At 40.9% G+C, this 18,987-nt stretch overlaps 1 protein-coding gene across 5 annotated transcripts in view; it reads left to right on the top strand.

The window, feature by feature from the left end:
- Nucleotides 1-18,987, top strand: part of LOC137323819 (serine/threonine-protein phosphatase 6 regulatory ankyrin repeat subunit B-like) — a 160,545-nt gene that overhangs the window by 98,292 nt on the left and 43,266 nt on the right. For 4 of the 5 annotated variants that reach the window (XM_067987781.1, XM_067987784.1, XM_067987785.1 and 1 more), the window contains exons 9-15: nucleotides 5,502-5,580; nucleotides 10,885-10,999; nucleotides 15,371-15,453; nucleotides 16,215-16,332; nucleotides 17,021-17,089; nucleotides 17,498-17,638; nucleotides 18,124-18,207. In XM_067987781.1, coding sequence (XP_067843882.1) covers nucleotides 5,502-5,580; nucleotides 10,885-10,999; nucleotides 15,371-15,453; nucleotides 16,215-16,332; nucleotides 17,021-17,089; nucleotides 17,498-17,638; nucleotides 18,124-18,207 — 689 coding nt within the window. The remainder of the gene's footprint in view (nucleotides 1-5,501; nucleotides 5,581-10,884; nucleotides 11,000-15,370; nucleotides 15,454-16,214; nucleotides 16,333-17,020; nucleotides 17,090-17,497; nucleotides 17,639-18,123; nucleotides 18,208-18,987) is intronic. The other variant, XM_067987782.1, reaches the window with a different exon arrangement.

Raw genomic sequence — 18,987 nt, 5'->3', positions numbered from 1 at the left:
GGGAGGTGCTGTCGAAGAAGCCTTGGCGAGTTGCTGCAGTGCATCCTGTGGATGGTGCACACTGCAGCCACAGTGCGCCGGTGGTGAAGGGAGTGAATGTTAAGGGTGGTGGATGGGGTGCCAATCAAGCGGGCTGCTTTATCTTGGATGCTGTCGAGCTTCTTGGGTGTTGTTGGAGCTGCACTCATCCAGGCAAGTGGAGAGTATTCCATCACACTCCTGACTTGTGCCTTGTAGATGGTGGAAAGGCTTTGGGGAGTCAGGAGGTGAGTCACTCGCCGCAGAATACCCAGCCTCTGACCTGCTCTCGTAGCCACAGTATTTATGTGGCTGGTCCAGTTAAGTTTCTGGTCAATGGTGACCCCCAGGATGTTGATGGTGGGGGATTCGGCGATGGTAATGCCGTTGAATGTCAAGGGGAGGTGGTTAGACTCTCTCTTGTTGGAGATGGTCATTGCCTGGCACTTATCTGGCGCAAATGTTACTTGCCACTTATGAGCCCAAGGCTGGATGTTGTCCAGGTCTTGCTGCATGCAGGCTCGGACTGCTTCATTATCTGAGGGGTTGCGAATGGAACGGAACACTGTGCAGTCATCAGCGAACATCCCCATTTCTGACCTTATGATGGAGGGAAGGTCATTGATGAAGCAGCTGAAGATGGTTGGGCCGAGGACACTGCCCTGAGAAACTCCTGCAGCAATGCCCTGGGGCTGAGATGACTGGCCTCCAACAACCACTACCATCTTCCTTTGTGCCAGGTATGACTCCAGCCACTGGAGAGTTTTCCCCCTGATTCCCATTGACTTCAATTTTACTAGGGCTCCTTGGTGCCACACTCGGTCAAATGCTGCCTTGATGTCAAGGGCAGTCACTCTCACCTCACCTCTGGAATTCAGCTCTTTTGTCCATGTTTGGACCAAGGCTGTAATGAGGTCTGGAGCCGAGTGGTCCTGGCAGAACCCAAACTGAGCATCGGTGAGCAGGTTATTGGTGAGTAAGTGCCGCTTGATAGCACTGTCGACGACACCTTCCATCACTTTGCTGATGATTGAGAGTAGACTGATGGGGCGGTAATTGGCCGGATTGGATTTGTCCTGCTTTTTGTGGACAGGACATACCTGGGCAATTTTCCACATTGTCGGGTGGATGCCAGTGTTGTAGCTGTACTGGAACAGCTTGGCTAGAGGCGCAGCTAGTTCTGGAGCACAAGTCTTCAGCACTACAGCTGGGATGTTGTCGGGGCCCATAGCCTTTGCTGTATCCAGTGCACTCAGCCGTTTCTTGATATCACGTGGAGTGAATCGAATTGGCCGAAGACTGGCTTCCGTGATGGTGGGGATATCGGGAGGAGGCTGAGATGGATTATCCACTCGGCACTTCTGGCTGAAGATGGTTGCAAACGCTTCAGCCTTGTCTTTTGCACTCACGTGCTGGACTCCGCCATCATTGAGAATGGGGATGTTTGCAGAGCCTCCTCCTCCCGTTAGTTGTTTAATTGTCCACCACCATTCACGACTGGATGTGGCAGGACTGCAGAGCTTTGATCTGATCCGTTGGTTGTGGAATCGCTTAGCTCTGTCTATAGCATGTTGCTTCCGCTGTTTAGCATGCATGTAGTCCTGAGTTGTTGCTTCACCAGGTTGGCACCTCATTTTTAGGTACGCCTGGTGCTGCTCCTGGCATGCTCTTCTACACTCCTCATTGAACCAGGGTTGATCCCCTGGCTTGTTGGTAATGGTAGAGTGAGGAATATGCCGGGCCATGAGGTTACAGATTGTGCTGGAATACAATTCTGCTGCTGCTGATGGCCCACAGCGCCTCATGGATGCCCAGTTTTGAGCTGCTAGATCTGTTCTGAATCTATCCCATTTAGCACGGTGGTAGTGCCACACAACACGTTGGATGGTGTCCTCAGTGCGAAGACGGGATTTCATCTCCACGAGGACTGTGCGGTGGTCACATCCATGGACAGATGCATTTGCGACAGGTAGATTGGTGAGGACGAGGTCAAGTAAGTTTTTCCCTCGTGTTGGTTCGCTCACCACCTGCCGCAGGCCCAGTCTAGCAGCTATGTCCTTCAGGACTCGGCCAGCTCGGTCAGTCGTGGTGATGGACATTGAAGTCCCCCACCCAGAGTACATTCTGTGCCCTTGCTACCCTCAGTGCTTCCTCCAAGTGGTGTTCAACATGGAGGAGGACTGATTCATCAGCTGAGGGAGGACGGTCGGTGGTAATCAGCAGGAAGTTTCCTTGCCCATGTTTGACCTGATGCCATGAGATTTCATGGGGTCCAGAGTCAATGTTGAGGACTCCCAGGGCCACTCCCTCCTGACTGTATATCACTGTACCGCCACCTCTGGTGGGTCTGTCCTGCCGGTGGGACAGGACATACCCAGGGATGGTGATGGAAGAGTCTGGGACGTTGGCTGAAAGATATGATTCTGAGTATGGCTATGTCAGGCTGTTGCTTGACTAGTCTGTGGGACAGCTCTCCCAATTTTGGCACAAGTCCCCAGATGTTAGTAAGGAGGACCTTGCAGGGTCGACTGGGCTTGGTGTTTTGCCGTTGTCGTGTCCGGTGCCGGGTGGTCCGTCCGGTTTTATTCTTATTATGACTTTTCGTAGCGAGATTTTACAACTGAGTGGCTTGCTAGGCCATTTCAGAGGGCAATTAAGAATCAACCGCATTGCTGTGGGTCTGGAGTCACATATCGGCCAGACCGGGTAAGGGCGGCAGGCTTCCTTCCCTAAAGGATGTTAGTGAACCAGATGGGTTTTTACGACAATCCGGTAGTTTCATGGCCATCATTACTGATACTCGTATTTTAATTCCAGATTTTTATTTTAATTAATTGAATTTAATTAATTAATTGAATTTAAATTCGCCAGCTGCCGTGGCGGGATTTGAACTCATGACTCTGGATTTTAGTCCAGGCCTCTGGATTACTAGCCCAGTAACATAACCACTATGCTATTAAGGGGATTAGCATCTTTGAAAGTGGATAAATCACCAGGGCCGGATGAAATGTATCCCAGGCTGTTGAAAGAAACCAGGGAGGTAATAGCGGAGGCTTTAACAATTATTTTCCAAACTTCAATGGATACAGGCGTAGTGCCGGAGGATTGGAGGACTGCTAACGTTGTACTGTTGTTTAAAAAGGGAGCGAAGGATAGATCGAGTAATTACAGGCCAGTCAGCCTAACCTTGGCGGTGGGCAAATTATCGGAATCAATTCTGAGGGACAGGATAAACTGTCACTTAGAAAGTCACGGACTAATCAAGGACAGTCAGCACGGATTTGTTAAGGGGAAGTTGTGTCTGACTAACTTGATTGAATTTTTCGAGGAGGTGACCAGGAGGATTGATGAGGGTAGCGCAATTGATGTAGTCTACACGGATTTTAACAAGGCTTTTGACAAGGTCCCACGTGGCAGATTGGTCAAAAAAGTAAAGGCCCATGGGATCCAAGGGAATGTGGCAAATTGGATCCAAAATTGGCTCAGTGGCAGGAAGCAAAGGGTAATGGTCGATGGGTGTTTTTGTGACTGGAAGGCTGTTTCCAGTGGGGTGCTGCAGGGTTCATTACAGGTCCTTTGCTTTTTGTGGTATACATTAACGATTTGGACTTAAACGTAGGAGGCATGATTAAGAAATTTGCGGATGACACAAAGATAGGCCGTGTGGTTGAGAGTGAGGAGGAAAGCTGTAGACTGCAGGAAGATATCAGTGGGCTGGTCAGTTGGGCAGAAAAGTGGCAAATGGAGTTCAATCTGGAGAAGTGTGAGGTAATGCATTTGGGGAGAGCAAACAAGGCAAGGGAATACACAATAAATAGGAGGATACTGAGAGGTGTAGAGGAAGTGAGGGACCTTGGAGTGCATGTCCACAGATCCCTGAAGATAGCAGGACAGGGTAGATAAGGTGGTTAAGAAGGCATATGGAATACTTTCCTTTATTAGCCGAGGCATAGAATATAAAAGCAGGGATGTTATGCTGGAACTGTATAAAACAATAGTTTGAGTACTGCGCACAGTTCTGGTCGCCACATGACAGGAAGGATGTAATTGCACTAGAGAAGGTGCAGAGGAGATTTACAAGGATGTTGCCAGGACTGGAGAATTTTAGCTGTGGTGACAGATTGGATAGGCTGGGGTTTTCCTTGGAACAGAGTAGGCTGAGGGGTGATTTGATTGAGGTGTACAAAATTATGAGGGGCCTAGATAGAATGGATAGGAAGGACCTATATTCCTTAGTGGAGGGGTCAATAACCAGGGGGCATAGATTTAAAGTGATTGGTAGAAGGATTAGAGCGGAAATTAGGAAAACAATTTTCACGCAGAGGGTAGTGGGGGTTTGGAACTCACTGCCTGAGAGGGTGGTAGAGGCAGAAACCCTCAACTCATTTAAAAAATACCTGGATGTGCACCTGAAGGGCCGAGAACTGCACGGCTATGGACCAAATGCGGGAAAGTGGGATTAGGCTGGGTGGCTCGTTCCTCAGCCGGCGCAGACAAGATAGGCTGAATGGCCTCCTTCTGTGCCGTAAATTTTCTATGATTCTATGAACACTTCAAGACATCACGTGTGTGAGGTTTATAAGTAAATTTCGACTACACTTTCAAGTGGATGTAAAAGAGCCCATGGCAATAGTTGTGGAAGAGCAGGGTACTTCTGGTGTCCTGGCCAATATTTATCCTTCAACCAACATCACTGAAATAGGTTATCTGATCACTTATCTCATTACTATTTGTGGGACCTTGCTGTGTGCAAATTGGCTGCTGAGTTGCCAATTACAATTATATTACAACAATGACAACACTTCAAAAGTACTTCATTGACTGTGAAGTGCTTTGGGATGCCCTGAGGTTGTAAAAAGTGCTATATAAGTGCAATTTCTTTCTTTCCTTCACAGTTGTCTTTGGAGTATTTTCACTTAGGCTTATCAGTGATGCTGAGGCATCTAACATTGCAATTCACATCCTTTCCTGTTCTTCCAAGAGCTATTACTCTGTTGGCTGCAAAGCGATCACTACACCGTGCCTGCAGTTCCCAGGATGAGTGTCTGTGGTGTGGAGAAGCTCCCAGCATGCATCAGTATGATTATCGATGCAACAACTTGAAGGCTGCCTCTTCTCAGGCTATAACACTAATTGAGTTTTCTTTCTGATTTAAAAATCAGCTGGAATATGAACTTCAGAAAATATTTTGAAGTAAGATTTGACAGGAAAATTCTTTGCAAGTGCTAGGAGGTTGATGAGAACAAATGTGCTTTTTTGTATACCGAGAATCCAAAAATAACCAATGTTGACAAAGGTTTATTTAAGCAGCTATGATATTGATTTATTTATATGACTGCAGTGGGTAAAAAAAAAAGTTATTTTCCAGGAATATTCAGTGTCTCTGGGCAGAGCTCTTACAGACTTCTTTTGCTCCTGTGTACACTGCAGTACCCCTCGATCCGAAAGCTTTTAAATGAAATATGAACCTTGTTATCTTTCAGAGTAAAGACGGCAAGAATCCATTGCACATGACTGCAGTCCATGGCCGATTCACACGATCACAAACACTCATTCAAAATGGTATGTTCTAATTTTTTTTTGCACTGGAGCTGTTTGAGGTTTCACAAATCCTTGTGAGCATGGCTATTCTGGAAGAGCCATCATGGCTAAAATCCAAACTTAAATATGATAATGAAGGACTGTTCTCATACTTCCGATTGTTGGAGAGTAAAAAATTTAATTCAGTGATCTTAATTTACTAAGCACATCGGAGTTGGAACCAGAAAAATTGTTCTGTTATTCACTGTTTATATTCTTAAGGTTTTACTGTAATTGACTCTTCATGTTAACTGTGCTGTATTAAAGCTTTTCCTAATGAGTTTAGTTTTCATTGGAATAATGAATAAATATTTATTTTTTATACAAATAGTATGGATTCCTTTTAATTTCAACATTTTTACTTTTGAGTTGATTATAAAAAAATCAAAAGCATGTGTAATGAAGTGTTACAAGACTGTTGAATATCCCAAGGGGAGCTCACAAAAAAGGAACAAAGTGCAATTTATGCCATTGAGTATAGTGTCCCAAAAATAATAAGGCTGATGGTTAAAGCTGTTCAGATATGCAGGATTGTGTAATCAGATTTTTAAAAAATGAAAATCTACATAGGAAAATTAAGTATCAATTGCATTTGTGTCTTTTGCTTGATGTTCCTAAGGCCAGGTTCATGACTAAGATTTTTATGCTCCATCCCTGGAATATTATTTTTAAAGGTGTGATCCCTTGGGGGTGGGGTGGAAGCGGGGGAAAAAAGACAAAAGTACTTTCATTGTAAATTACCTCCCTGCAAGTATTACATATTTTTAAAAATGTAGAATATCTCCAGAGATGTTCAACATTATTCAAATGAAGAAATAATTTTCCAGAAAACAACCAGTTTGTGCCTCCCAGCTGGAGCAAATGCACTTGACCTATATCTAATGGAGCGATCTTTGTTTGGCTGCCATTGCACTGAGTAAGGATTCCCATCCCTTTCAATCATTGACACTAATCTCTATACTCCAGTATAACTGAAGTTTAACAGCAGTCAGGTTTCCGGCTGGCCACTTTTTTGTAGGGAGAACTGAGGCTATCTTCTATCATTTTTCCCTATAAGATCTCTTGGAGGAAGTACATCTGATTGAAAGTACCCCACCTTTTCCTCTTCAATCATTGAGTTGCATCATGTTAATTAAATATGGGACAACCCAATTTACGTTGTACCTGAATTAGGAATTTATTTTTATATTTTCAATGTAATTTAAACCTCCTAGTAAATGATCACCCACATTCCCACTCACCCCCAACCCCCCCCACCATTTTCAGTCAAACTGGCTTTGACAGCTCTCCTGCCAAGAGTCTAGCCCCCACGACTATTCAGGTGTGTTTCTTCCTTCAGCTACACTCCACTGCAGGAAGATCCTGCAGCCTTACCTGGGGATCATCTCTCCACCCCTCCCCGCACACCCCCCCCCCCCACCATCCACCTTAGTGCAGCTCAAATTGGGAACTGAATGGAGAAGAGATTTTGCAAATCCATGGCTCTAACCATTTTTTTCTCAAAACTGAACGCCTCTGCACCAACCTCTTCAGAATTCTTCAATGAGATTTATCTTGAGATTTAAACTCAATCAGTTTTCAAAATCCATGTGTAAAGCAGTTGGTAAAATCTTAACATTGATTCAGATTACTTTGCTCTCATTGTAAAAGGATTATCTTATTTCTTTTGTGTATTTAGAATAAAAGATAGATAAGTTATATGCTTGGCAACAGTGGCCCATGACATAAATATGTTTGCCATATGTGCAGTGGATTGGATATTTTTCCAGACATAAATGTTGAATCACATGCAATGTAATATATCGTTGAATTATAATTTGGCACAGCCCTTTGTTCATAAACTGCTCTAGTGTTGGTTGTGTGACAGACTTCATGGTGTAACAATAATATATTGATACTGAAATGCACATTAAATATTTTTATCTTAATGAATCATGTTTGTACACCATAAGTTTTCCTTCTTTTGGACAGGGTGGAAGGGAGGAGTTTTTTCCTATTTTAAGTAAATGAGTACTGGGGAAAGGTATGTAAAATAGTTGTAGTTTTGTTCCATGCAAAATATTTCCTGCATGAAGAGAAACTGCAGAGCAGCTCTGATTTCTATTAGATCTGAACACTTGACATTGTGGAGAACAAAATGATGTGCAAGGGGAAGCATTTCTAGTATAAATATATATTCTTTCCCCCTCCCCCACCATCCAACCGATTAAGACTTTAAAAAACATTTTTACTGAACGGGTTGGGGAGCACTTTATACTGGAAGTATTTTCTAAGACAACCCTCCCTCACTCTTTATCAAGTTAAAGGTGTACTTGAAAACAAGCAGATACAATGGACATATCTAATCAGCTGAGATTATAAATCTTTCAGTGTGAGGAAAAGATCCAGCCACTTTAGCTGTGACAATTTGTTATTAGCAAATAGTTTCTATATTGAAAAAAAATGTACCTCATATAAATGAACACCTGGAGTTCTTCAGATTTAGGAATATAGTATTATCCATTGGAAATATTACTCTTCATGTCTGAAACCATTTTTCTTTTCAGATTTCAAGTTTTAATTTATTATGTTTTGGATTATGCTGCATGTGGTGCTACTTGATATTTCTTCACCCCATCTGAAGTATGACCATGTTGTGGCTTCAGTTGAGGGTTGTGTGGTTGTTCTCTGTATTCATTCCATAGAGATTGTATATAGAGTTAAAACTCTAGAGCATTTTTACCAAAATATGTTTGTTTTTCCCATCATATCTTAAAGAAAGACTCTTTGTTTTTGAAGTCAACTTTAGAGGAACCTAATGATCTTGGGTCAATCCTAGTTCATTATGAAATGTGGCTAGCATGCTGCTGCTTTTGTTTAGCAAAATTTCAGAGGAAATGCAAATGACACAGTTTCTCTTGAGTGTAAATTTCCAGCTTACCATCCAATTTTTGTATATAGCTGGGCAGGTAACATGACCTTTGGGCAACTGTGACTCTGTTCCGAGACCTCCTTCCAAAGTAGTATGAATTGCAAAAGAAATTACAATTTATCAAGTAAAAAGTCATGGTTCATGACAACTAGATGCCAAACCAAGAGTTGACTCACGTTTCATCTAGTGATGGAACATAGTGCACAAAACCTTAAATATAAAGGAACTGTAAAGAAACTTTTGAATGTGCATTTCCTAGCTGAGCTATCTCCTGTTAGAGTGGGAGATTTTACATACAGTATTCTATATTTCAATTTTCTATTAAATGTAATTTCTGATAGAGATATATATATCTCTATGTGTATGTATATATGACGATTTGTATGTAGATTCCTGAATACAAGGTCTATAAACTTACAAAAAATATGTAAACTGATAGTTGCTGATAATGCGGAGCGTAACTATTGGGCTTACAAACACAGAGCTGATTCCAGATTTTTAGAGGAAAATTCAAAATCTGGGAAAGATTTATGAATAATTGATACTATGATGGTACTTTTAAGGTACTCTTTGAACAAGGTGCACATCAAGAAAACTTGTGGTTGTGATGCAGTTTGACCTTTCTTCCTTCTCTCGTCCTTTAGCACAAAGTGAAGTGTTCGTAAAGGAATGCACAGCTCAAAACATAATTGCATAAATTGTTTGTCAAATAAATTTAACTTACTGGTTTCATTTTAGTGCTGAAATAGGTCAAAAATTATGTTCGATGACATGATATCAATTGTAGTTCCTGTTAGTGGTAGTGGCAAGCTAAGGAATGACAATAAATGAGTCTTGTGTTAAAATTGGAATTATAATTGGAGAATGAAATACCATTTGGGTTGTTCAGTGACTCAGCTATGACCATCATGGGAGATGGTGACTGGAGGCCAAATGGTTCTTTGTAAAAAGAGAGGGAGGTTGGAAATTGGAGGACCATTTTGGCACACACTTTGTAGTCCAGAGCAATGATGAGGGTAGAGGCCTGGAAGCAAATCACCTGTCCAGTTTAGTTAAGGACTGTGTCTGACCATAAGAAATGTGCAAAAATTCTGTAGGGCAGTGGGAATTAAAAGACACTAGCAGGAGGATAGATTTGGTGGCTGAAGGCATAAACATAAGGATGCATTTGATAAGGGGAGAGGTAATAAGGCAGAGAGGTTTGGAAAGAAATTCCAGATTGCAGGGTTTTATTTTTATTTGTTCATAGGATGTGGGTGTCGCTGGCAAGGCCTGCATTTATTGCCCATCCCTAATTGCCCTTGAGAAGGTGCTGGTGAGCCGCCGCCTTGAACCGCTGCAGTCCATGTGGTGAAGGTTCTCCCACAGTGCTGTTAAGTAGGGAGCTCCAGGATTTTGACCCAGCGACGATGAAGGAACGGCGATATATTTCCAAGTCGGGATGGTGTGTGATTTGGAGGGGAATGTGCAGGTGGTGTTGTTCCCATGAGCCTGCTGCCCTTGTCCTTCTTGGTGGTAGAGGTCGCAGGTTTGGGAGTTGCTGTCGAAGAAGCCTTGGCGAGTTGCTGCAGTGCGTCCTGTGGATGGTACACACTGCAGCCACTGTGCGCCGGTGGTGAAGGGAGTGAATGTTTAGGGTGGTGGACATGGTACCAATCAAGTGGCTGCTTTGTCCTGGATGCTGTTGAGCTTCTAGTGTTGTTGGAGCTGCACTCATCCAGGCAAGTGGAGAGTATTCCATCACACTCCTGACTTGTGCCTTGTAGATGTTGGAAAGGCTTTGGGGAGTCAGGAGGTGAGTCACCCGCTGCAGAATACCCAGCCTCTGACCTGCTCTTGTAGCCACAGTATTTATGTATTCAAAATACCCTGTGTTCAGGGTATTTTGCTTGAAGTCTCCACTTCCAATGGTGAAGAAGTAGGAGGGATGCATTGGAAGAATGGAAGAGCGTGCTATGATGTAGGAGTTGGAGAAGATTACTTGGGTAGAAAGGAGGGAGGCCGTGGAGGAATTTTGAAAATGGGGACAAGGATTTTTAAGTTGATGCGCTGGAGGACAGGGAGGCAATGGAGTTTGGCATGACGAGGGGTGTAGGATTTGGTACAGGCTAGGATATGAGTGGTAGAGTTCTGAATGAGTTGGACTTTAAGTAGGATAGAGCTCAAGTGGTCAATGAGGATTATATTGAGAAAATTGGGCTGAGAGGTGATGAAGCTGTAGATGAGTTGGAGGGGGGAATGTAGGCAGGTTATCTTTGGTAATCTTTGACTTTCACACCTGTATAAAGTTGCAGTACCAAAATATTTAGTGTCAGTTATCCGTATAATGTACAAATTAAGCTTTTTTAAAAAATATATATAATTTTCTCTTGAAGGTGGTGAGATAGACTGTGTTGATAAAGATGGCAATACACCATTGCATGTGGCTGCCAGATATGGACATGAACTTCTGATCAATACCTTGATAACCAGTGGAGCTGAAACGGCGAAGTAAGTTGCCAAAGAAGCACTATGTTCTGAATGACTGATTGTATGCCACTTTAAACTGCTGTTAACATTTCAGTACTAACAGCTGGTGTTTATTTTTCCACTTGTTAACTAGACATTTAGGTTTACTGCAGTATCAAACTGCAAAGAAGAGTGCCTCTGCTTTTTTCCCCCATAGTAACTCCAAACAATCCCAATGTGTTCGAATTATAGGACTTAAAAAGTTAATATTGTTTCATTTTGCCTGATTGTTCTCTCCACAGAAAGCAAATTCACTTCACTGGTCCCAAGTTAGTTAGTTGCTTAAGGAGGTTCACTGACCTTTTCTCTGGAATGATTCGATTTAATTTTTTTCCCCAGCCAGCCCTTTGTTTACTATTCTTGCTTCTAGGATCTTTATAGTTTTTTTAAACTAAGTATGAAGAATTTTCATTGCAGTATGTGTGGCAAGGCAGAGCGATTTCCATTTAATTTTAGATAGAATATATGTGATTTTAAAAATTGCTGTCAGCTAGCTGTATCTTAAAGAAACCGTTTTTGCCTCTGTGATGGGTGGCCAATACACAATACTGGCCAGTTTCAATGAAAGTCAGCTAGCCTTTTCAAAATTTATTTTTTTGTTGTAGAATGTAAATAGCAGAGGATGGTTATATTATGGTGTCCCTGCCTGTACTCAAACTATTTGGGTCAAAGATGTCTTCGTGGCTGGGCAGTCTCTCTTCGAAATGTTAATGTTTGAGCTCTCCCCATAGACAGGTAGTTTTCTGGTGGTAGTAATAGTCCCTTTCTCCCCCCTCCTCCTTTCTGGTGAGGAGCCCTTTCAATTGGAAATCAAAGTGAGACTGGCGACAAAATGAGGACTGAATGTGGAGATGCTGTTGGATTGCAAATATCATCAGTAAAGTATTGCCATTGGTTGGAAAAGCTGATTAATTAAACTGAAAATTTCACCAGTTTGCTGGTCTCTACTTGTAAATTGAAGACTTGAACCATTTCCTTTAGGTCTGCTCCCAAGTATTACCATTCATGAAGTGAGCCCCATTTGTGCGATTTCAGTAAGGCCGAAAGACAATAACATATTTATATAATTTCTACTGTGAATGAGTATGGGAAATATAAATCCATGCTACTTTAATGTCATGGTACATCAGAGACTGACTGTGATGAGCAAATGTGTTAGACACCTAGTATTCATTTTAAGATTTAATAGTAAAGTTATCTTGTCATTTCCACTCGGGCCAGTGTTTTGTAGGTTATTTTGAAAGAACTCGTGCTTAGATTCCCATTCTGTACTGAATAGAAAATAACTAGATTTCATTTCAATCTGTGTTCACATACCTTTTATGTGAGAAGGTTTTGTTGTCTTGCCCTTTTCAGGTATTCTAATAACGATATGTAAAATGTTTACATGAGAAATGGCAAATATAAACTCACGCTTTTTAAAAAAAATTGCTGTATTGCTGGTGAAGTCCATGTTGGATCTAAAATACTTTGGGATATTTTGACTTAAGTCAAAAATTTCCTTACATTGAAGTAAATGTTTGACATAATTAGTGGAGTATGTTGAAATGTTAGCAAAGTATTTAAGCAACTGTACTATTGTATTGATGTTTCTTCAACCTATTCTCCCTTTTAAAGAAAACTGCATGTATTGCAATATGCTATAAATAAGAATGGAAGTTGATTTCAAATTTTCCAGACTTTAAAAAAGAAAATCTGTCAGGTACATTGGTGCGTGTTTGGTATTTTAATGCTTATGAGACTGGTGTGTAACTGTATGCAGTACAACAGCTCCTCACTGGAACATTTCAAAAGACCTAATCTATATTGTCCCATACACCAGATGATCTTACAGTTTAACATCATTGTTCATAATGGTTTTGAGCAGTGTAAGTTTTGAAAACTAGCTAGTTTTGCCATCCAAGTGAATGGCTTTGAAGTTAGTGGTAAAAGGAAACTATGGCTAAATTGAAATCTTTTTACATGTTCCACTTAAATAAGACCATAAAAGATAGGAGCAGGAGTAGGTCATTCGGCCCCTCGAGCCTGCTCCGCTATTTAATGAGATCATGGCTGATCTGATTTTTACCTCAACTGCACTTTCCCGCCCTTTCCCCATATCCTTTGACTCCCTTGCTGATCAAAACTTTGTCTAGCTCAGCCTTGAATGTATTCAATGACTCAGCCTCCACAGCTTTTTGGAGTGAAGAATTCCAAAGAGTCACGGCCCTCTGGGATAAGAAATTCCTTCTCGTTGCCGTCTTAAACGGGTGACCCCTTATTCTGAGACTATGCCCCCTCGTTTTAGATTCCCCCATGAGGGGTAACATCCTCTCAGCATCTACCCTATCAAGTTCCCTCAGAATCTTGTATGTTTCAATAAGATCTCCTCTCATTCTTCTAAACTCCAATGAGTATAGACCCAACCTGTTCAATCTTTCCCCATAAGACAACCCTTCCATACCCGGAATCAACCTAGTAAACCTTCTCTGAACTGCCTCCAATGCAAGTATGACCTTCCTTAAATAAGGACACCAGAACTGTAAGCAGTACTCCAGATGTGGTCTCACCAGCACCCTGTACAGTTGTAGCATGACTTCCCTGCTTTTATACTCCATCCACCTAGAAATAAAGGCCAATATTCCGTTTGCCTTCTGGATTACCTGCTGCACCTGTATGTTGCCTTTAGTGTTTCATGTACGAGGTCACCCAGATCCCTCTGTACCATAGCATTTTGTAGTATTTCTCCATTCAAATAATATTTTGCTTTTTTATTTTTCCTCCCAAAGTGGATGACTTCACATTTTCCCACATTATATTCCATCTGCCAAATTTTTGCCCATTCACTTAACCTGTCAGTATCCCTTTGCAGACACTTTGTGTCCTCATCGCAACTTGCTTTTCCACCTATCTTTGTATCATCAGCAAATTTGGCCACAAGACACTCTGTTCCTTCATCCAAGTCATTGATAGAAATTGTGAATAGTTGAAGCCCCAGCACTTGTGGCACCCCACTAGTTACAGATTGCCACTTTGAAAATGACCCTTTTATCCCGACTCTTTGTTTTCTGTTAATTAGCCAATCCTCTATCCATGCCAGTACATTACCCCCAACACCATGAGCTCTTATATTGTGCAGTAATCTTTTATGTGGCACCTTATCGAATGCCTTTTGGAAATCCAAATATACTGCATCCATTGGTTCCCCTTTATCCACCCTGCCCCTTACTTCCTCAAAGAACTCTAATAAATTTGTCAGACATAATTTCCCCTTCACTAAACCATGTTGACTCTCCTTGATTGTATGATGAGTCTCCAAATGTCCTGCTACTACTTCCTTAATAATGGATCCTAGCATTTTCCCGATGACAGATGTTCGGCTAACTGGTCTATAGTTACCTGCTTTCACTCCCTTCTTGAATAGGGGAGTTACGTTTGCGGTTTTCCAATCCGCTGGGACCTTTCCAGAATCTAGTGAATTCTGGAAGATTACAACCAATGCATCCACTAACTCTGTAGCCACTTCCTTTAAGACCCTCTGATGCAAGCCATCAGGTCCAGGGGACTTTCAGCCTTTTGACCCATTAGTTTACCTAGTACTTTTTCTCTAGTGATTGTTTTTAGTTCCTCCCTCCCCTTTGCCCCTTGATCTTCTACTATTATTGGTATGTTATTAGTGTCTTCTACTGTGAATACAGATACAAAATATCTGTTCAATTCCTTGTTTATCTGTTTTCCATTATTATTTCCCCAGTCTTATCCTCTAAGGGACTAATGTTTACTTTAGCTACCCTCTTCCTTTTTATATACTTGTAGAAGCTTTTACTGTCAGTTTTTATATTTCTTGCTAGTTTACTCTCAATTTATTTTTTCCCTCTTTATTATTCTTTTAGTCATCCTTTGCTGGTTTTTAAAGTTTTCCCAATCTTCGGGCTTACCAGTAATCTTTGCCATGTTGTATGCTTTTTCTTTTAACCTGATGCCATCCTTGACTTCCTCAGTTAGCCATGGTTGGTTCACTCTTTTTGTGGAATCTTTCCTCCTAACAGGGATATATTTTTGTTGCGAGTCATAAAATATCTTTTTAAATGTTTGCCACTGCTTAGCCACCATCATACCATCTAATCTGTTTACCCAGTCCACTTTAGCCAATTCCGCTCTCATTCCTTTATAATTGCCCTTATTTAAGTTTAATACAGTAGTTTCAGACCCAAGATCCAAAATTCTTGCTGTTGTTTTAGAATATTTTATTGGCCAATTATATGAATTTCTGTGGATGTCTTATGCATTTGACAGAAATGTATTTGTATAGAAATATAAAATTTCTGATCTGAAAATTAGTTACATGGCAATAATTGTGATTTTTTTTCTTAGGCGTGGTATCCATGGTATGTTTCCCTTGCATTTGGCAGCGTTAAACGCGCATGCAGACTGCTGCAGGAAGTTATTGTCATCAGGCAAGTATATTAGAAACAATATTAGATCACTAATTCCACGAACAGCCGTAGTTTTGGTCACTTGGCTTATTGTTGAATGACTTCCTCTGCCCTTCTGTTCTCTAATACTTGTCTCATTATGATTGCAATTCTACACAACACATGTCTTTCCTGAGTGGCTGTGTGTCAATAGTTGCAGTATCCTGTATTGTTTTAGAAATCAATGGGCTGATTTGTTTATCTTGGCACAGGTTGAGACAGTGCTGAATACTGATTGTTGATAATTGCCAGTTTCCACTAGATTCTTAAAAAGCAGCTTTTGTGTAAATCTTGTTAATTTAACTCATTCACTGTCTCAAACACACTAATAACTATTTTGCTAATCCTGCATACATTCCAAAAGTAATGTTTGCTGCTTTGCTGCCTATTTGTAGTCAGCAGGCAGAAAATCTAGCCTGAAATTTAATATGCAAAGATTTTCGGCCCCTTGTTTACTCGGAGGCAGTAAAACTGCTGATGTAGTCTTGCTTTAAAAAGTGTTTGTGTTGTCATTATATGTAACATGTAATAAGAATTAAGTGAAAACTATTGTATGTAAGCCAGAATGTCCTGTTATTTTGAATTTTATCTGTGCGTGTTGCTTCCTGTAGTGACACGTTATTTTATAAGGTTCAGTGGCCTTTTGATCAGTTTCTAAGGAAATCACTTGCTTTGGCTGGTTTGTGAACTTTTTTCTTTACGAACTGATTTCTGTCTTTGTAATATTTCTTGCGGTCTTCTAGGACAAAAATATAGCATAGTGTCATCGTTTACTAATGAGCACATGCTGTCTGCAGGCTTTGAGATAGACAACCCTGATAATTTTGGAAGGACTTGTCTTCATGCTGCTGCTGCAGGAGGGTGAGTTCATTTTTGAACAAGCATGCACTCAAATACAATTTATATTGCTTTTTTGCATTAAATTTGCTCTATTGATAGAATTACTTATTTTATGTTTCAATAAAATTTCTTGCTGCTCCATGTAATGTTTTGCCCTCGTAATCTTTCTTAGAATTTACAGCACAGAAACCGGTCATTTGGCCCAACTGCTTTGTGTCGGTATTGATGCTCCATACGAGCTTCCTCCCACCGTACTTCATCCAACCCTATCTGCATATCCTTCTATTCCTTTCTTCCTCATGTACTTATCTAGCTTCCCCTTAAAAACATCTATGCTATTCGCTTCAACTACTCCATGTGATAGCAAGTTCCACTCTCCGGGTAAAGAAGTTTTTCCTGAATTCTTTATTGGATTTATTAATGACTCTTTTATATTTATGGCCCCTTGTTTTGGACCCCCCCCCCCTCCCAACAAGTGGAAACATCTTCTCGTCTTCCCTATCAAACCCCTTCATAATTTTAAAGACCTCTATCAGGTCACCCCTCAGCCTTCTCTTTTCGAGAGAAAAGAGTCCCAGCCTGTTCGGCCTTTCTTGCAGTTTATTTTTGTAATTTAGTTTGGATGTTTGACCCCAATGAGAGGAAATATTTGTGATTGGATTGATCGTACACAGTTTCACTCTAACATACGATATGTTTCATCACACAGCAATGTTGATTGTATAAAACTACTACTGAGCAGTGGAGCGGATTTTAATAACAAGGACAAATGTGGGAGGTGTGTGGCCTACTCTCAACTTTCATTTAAAAAATCCAATCATGTGGCTGATAGATTATGGTTTTGCTGAGCACAACAGCCAGCATATGTGTGCCTTGCAGCATTAATTTGAACTTGTGATTGTTTTCTGATCAGTTTAGTGGTTTTGTATAAAGATGATTTGAAGAACTGAATTTAAAATAGAGTGTAGCACATAAACATGTATTGACAATTTGTTGGCATGAGTTAAATGATGGTTAAATCTGGATGTTGGAATTTAAGTGTTTGATTTTCTTTCCAAAACCCCGTAAACAATTATCTGGTGCAAACAAAATAAGTCACAGTATGTAAGAAACTAATTATTTCTTGTGGTCTGGATGTGATTGAAAATATTTTTAAAAATCCATTTCTATTTAATTTTTTTTGCAGGGCTCCATTGCATTATGCAGCTGCGAATTGTAATTACCAGTCTATCATGACATTGGTGACAACGGGGGCCAATATTAATGAAACAGATGAGCGAGGCTGCACTGCTTTGCACTATGCTGCAGCATCTGATATGGACAGAAAGTAAGGGCAGTTGTTTATATGTGGTATGGAGTTATGAGCTGCAGCATCCCTCCAGCAGCTCATGACTCCTGAGCTGTTAACACTTTGACCAAGTAAACATTTAGTGCTTACGTTATACACTGATCATGAAATCACTTTGAAGTAATTTTATTGGAATATTTTTCACAGTTCATTGGGGCTAGAAAAGCCCTTGTGATATGTTTTCAAAATAAGAACAGCTTCAAATACTTTAAACCACTAAACTACTTGGAATTTGAATTGATAAAATTGGATTTTGGATATTCTGTGATGATTATACAATTGGTTTGTAAAAACCAACAATTATGAGAGAAGGGGAAGAACTGCAATTCAAAGCATCTTTGAAATTCTCCCAAATGTTTTTCCAGTGATAGAAAGAATAAGTTAATGATTGCTTTTATTTTGAAATCATAGCTAATTAAATTAAACACCCTAAACCTCCTGAATGTTTTGATTCTTTCACCAAGGAAAAAAAATATCTTGGGAAATTCAGATGAAAATGTCGAAGAACTTGATAACACAAATGAGACGAAAGAGAAAGAGGCCTCGTTGTAAGTTGAAATTTTCCAGACATAATGGTTGAACTAAAACTTCTGTGGTGGGTGTTGCTGCTTCTTTGGGCTTTTAGCTTTGCAATTTTATTAACTTTGCAGTGTGAGTTGCTGTAAATCTGGACTAAAATCATTTGCTTTAAACTTAAAACACTGAAGGATATTCTTATTATTTTTGGAGTACAACATACGAACATACAAATTAAGAGCAGGAGTAGGCCATTCAGCCCCTCGAGCCTGCTCTGACATTTGATAAGATCATGGCTGATGTGATGGTGACCTCAACCCTGCTTTCCCGTCTACCGACTATAATCTTTGACTCCCTTGTTAATCAGAAATCTATCAAACTCCACCTTAAAAATATTCAATGACCCTGCCTCCACCCCTCTCTGGGGAAGGGAGTTCCACAGACTCGCGACCCTCTGAGAGAAAAAATTTCTCCTCGTCTCCATCTTAAATGGGAGACCCCTTATTTTTAAACTGTGGCCCCTAGTTCTAGTCTTCCCCACAAGGGGAAACATCTTCACAGCATCTACCCCTTCTAGTCCCCTCAGGATCTTATATGTTTCAGTAAGATCACCTCTCATTCTACTAAACTCCAGTGCATACAAGCCCAACTTGTCCAACCTTTCCTCATAAGATAACTCCCTCATCCCAGGAATCAGTCGAGTGAACCTTCTCTGAACCGCCTCCAAAGCAATTATGACCTTTCTTAAATAAGGAGACCAAAACTGCGCACAGTATTCGAGATGTGGTCTCACCAATGCCCTATACAACTGC

The sequence above is a fragment of the Heptranchias perlo genome, chromosome 7 (genome assembly GCF_035084215.1).
Source record: "Heptranchias perlo isolate sHepPer1 chromosome 7, sHepPer1.hap1, whole genome shotgun sequence".
NCBI lineage: Eukaryota > Metazoa > Chordata > Chondrichthyes > Hexanchiformes > Hexanchidae > Heptranchias > Heptranchias perlo.
This window is presented reverse-complemented; position numbering and strand designations above follow the sequence as displayed.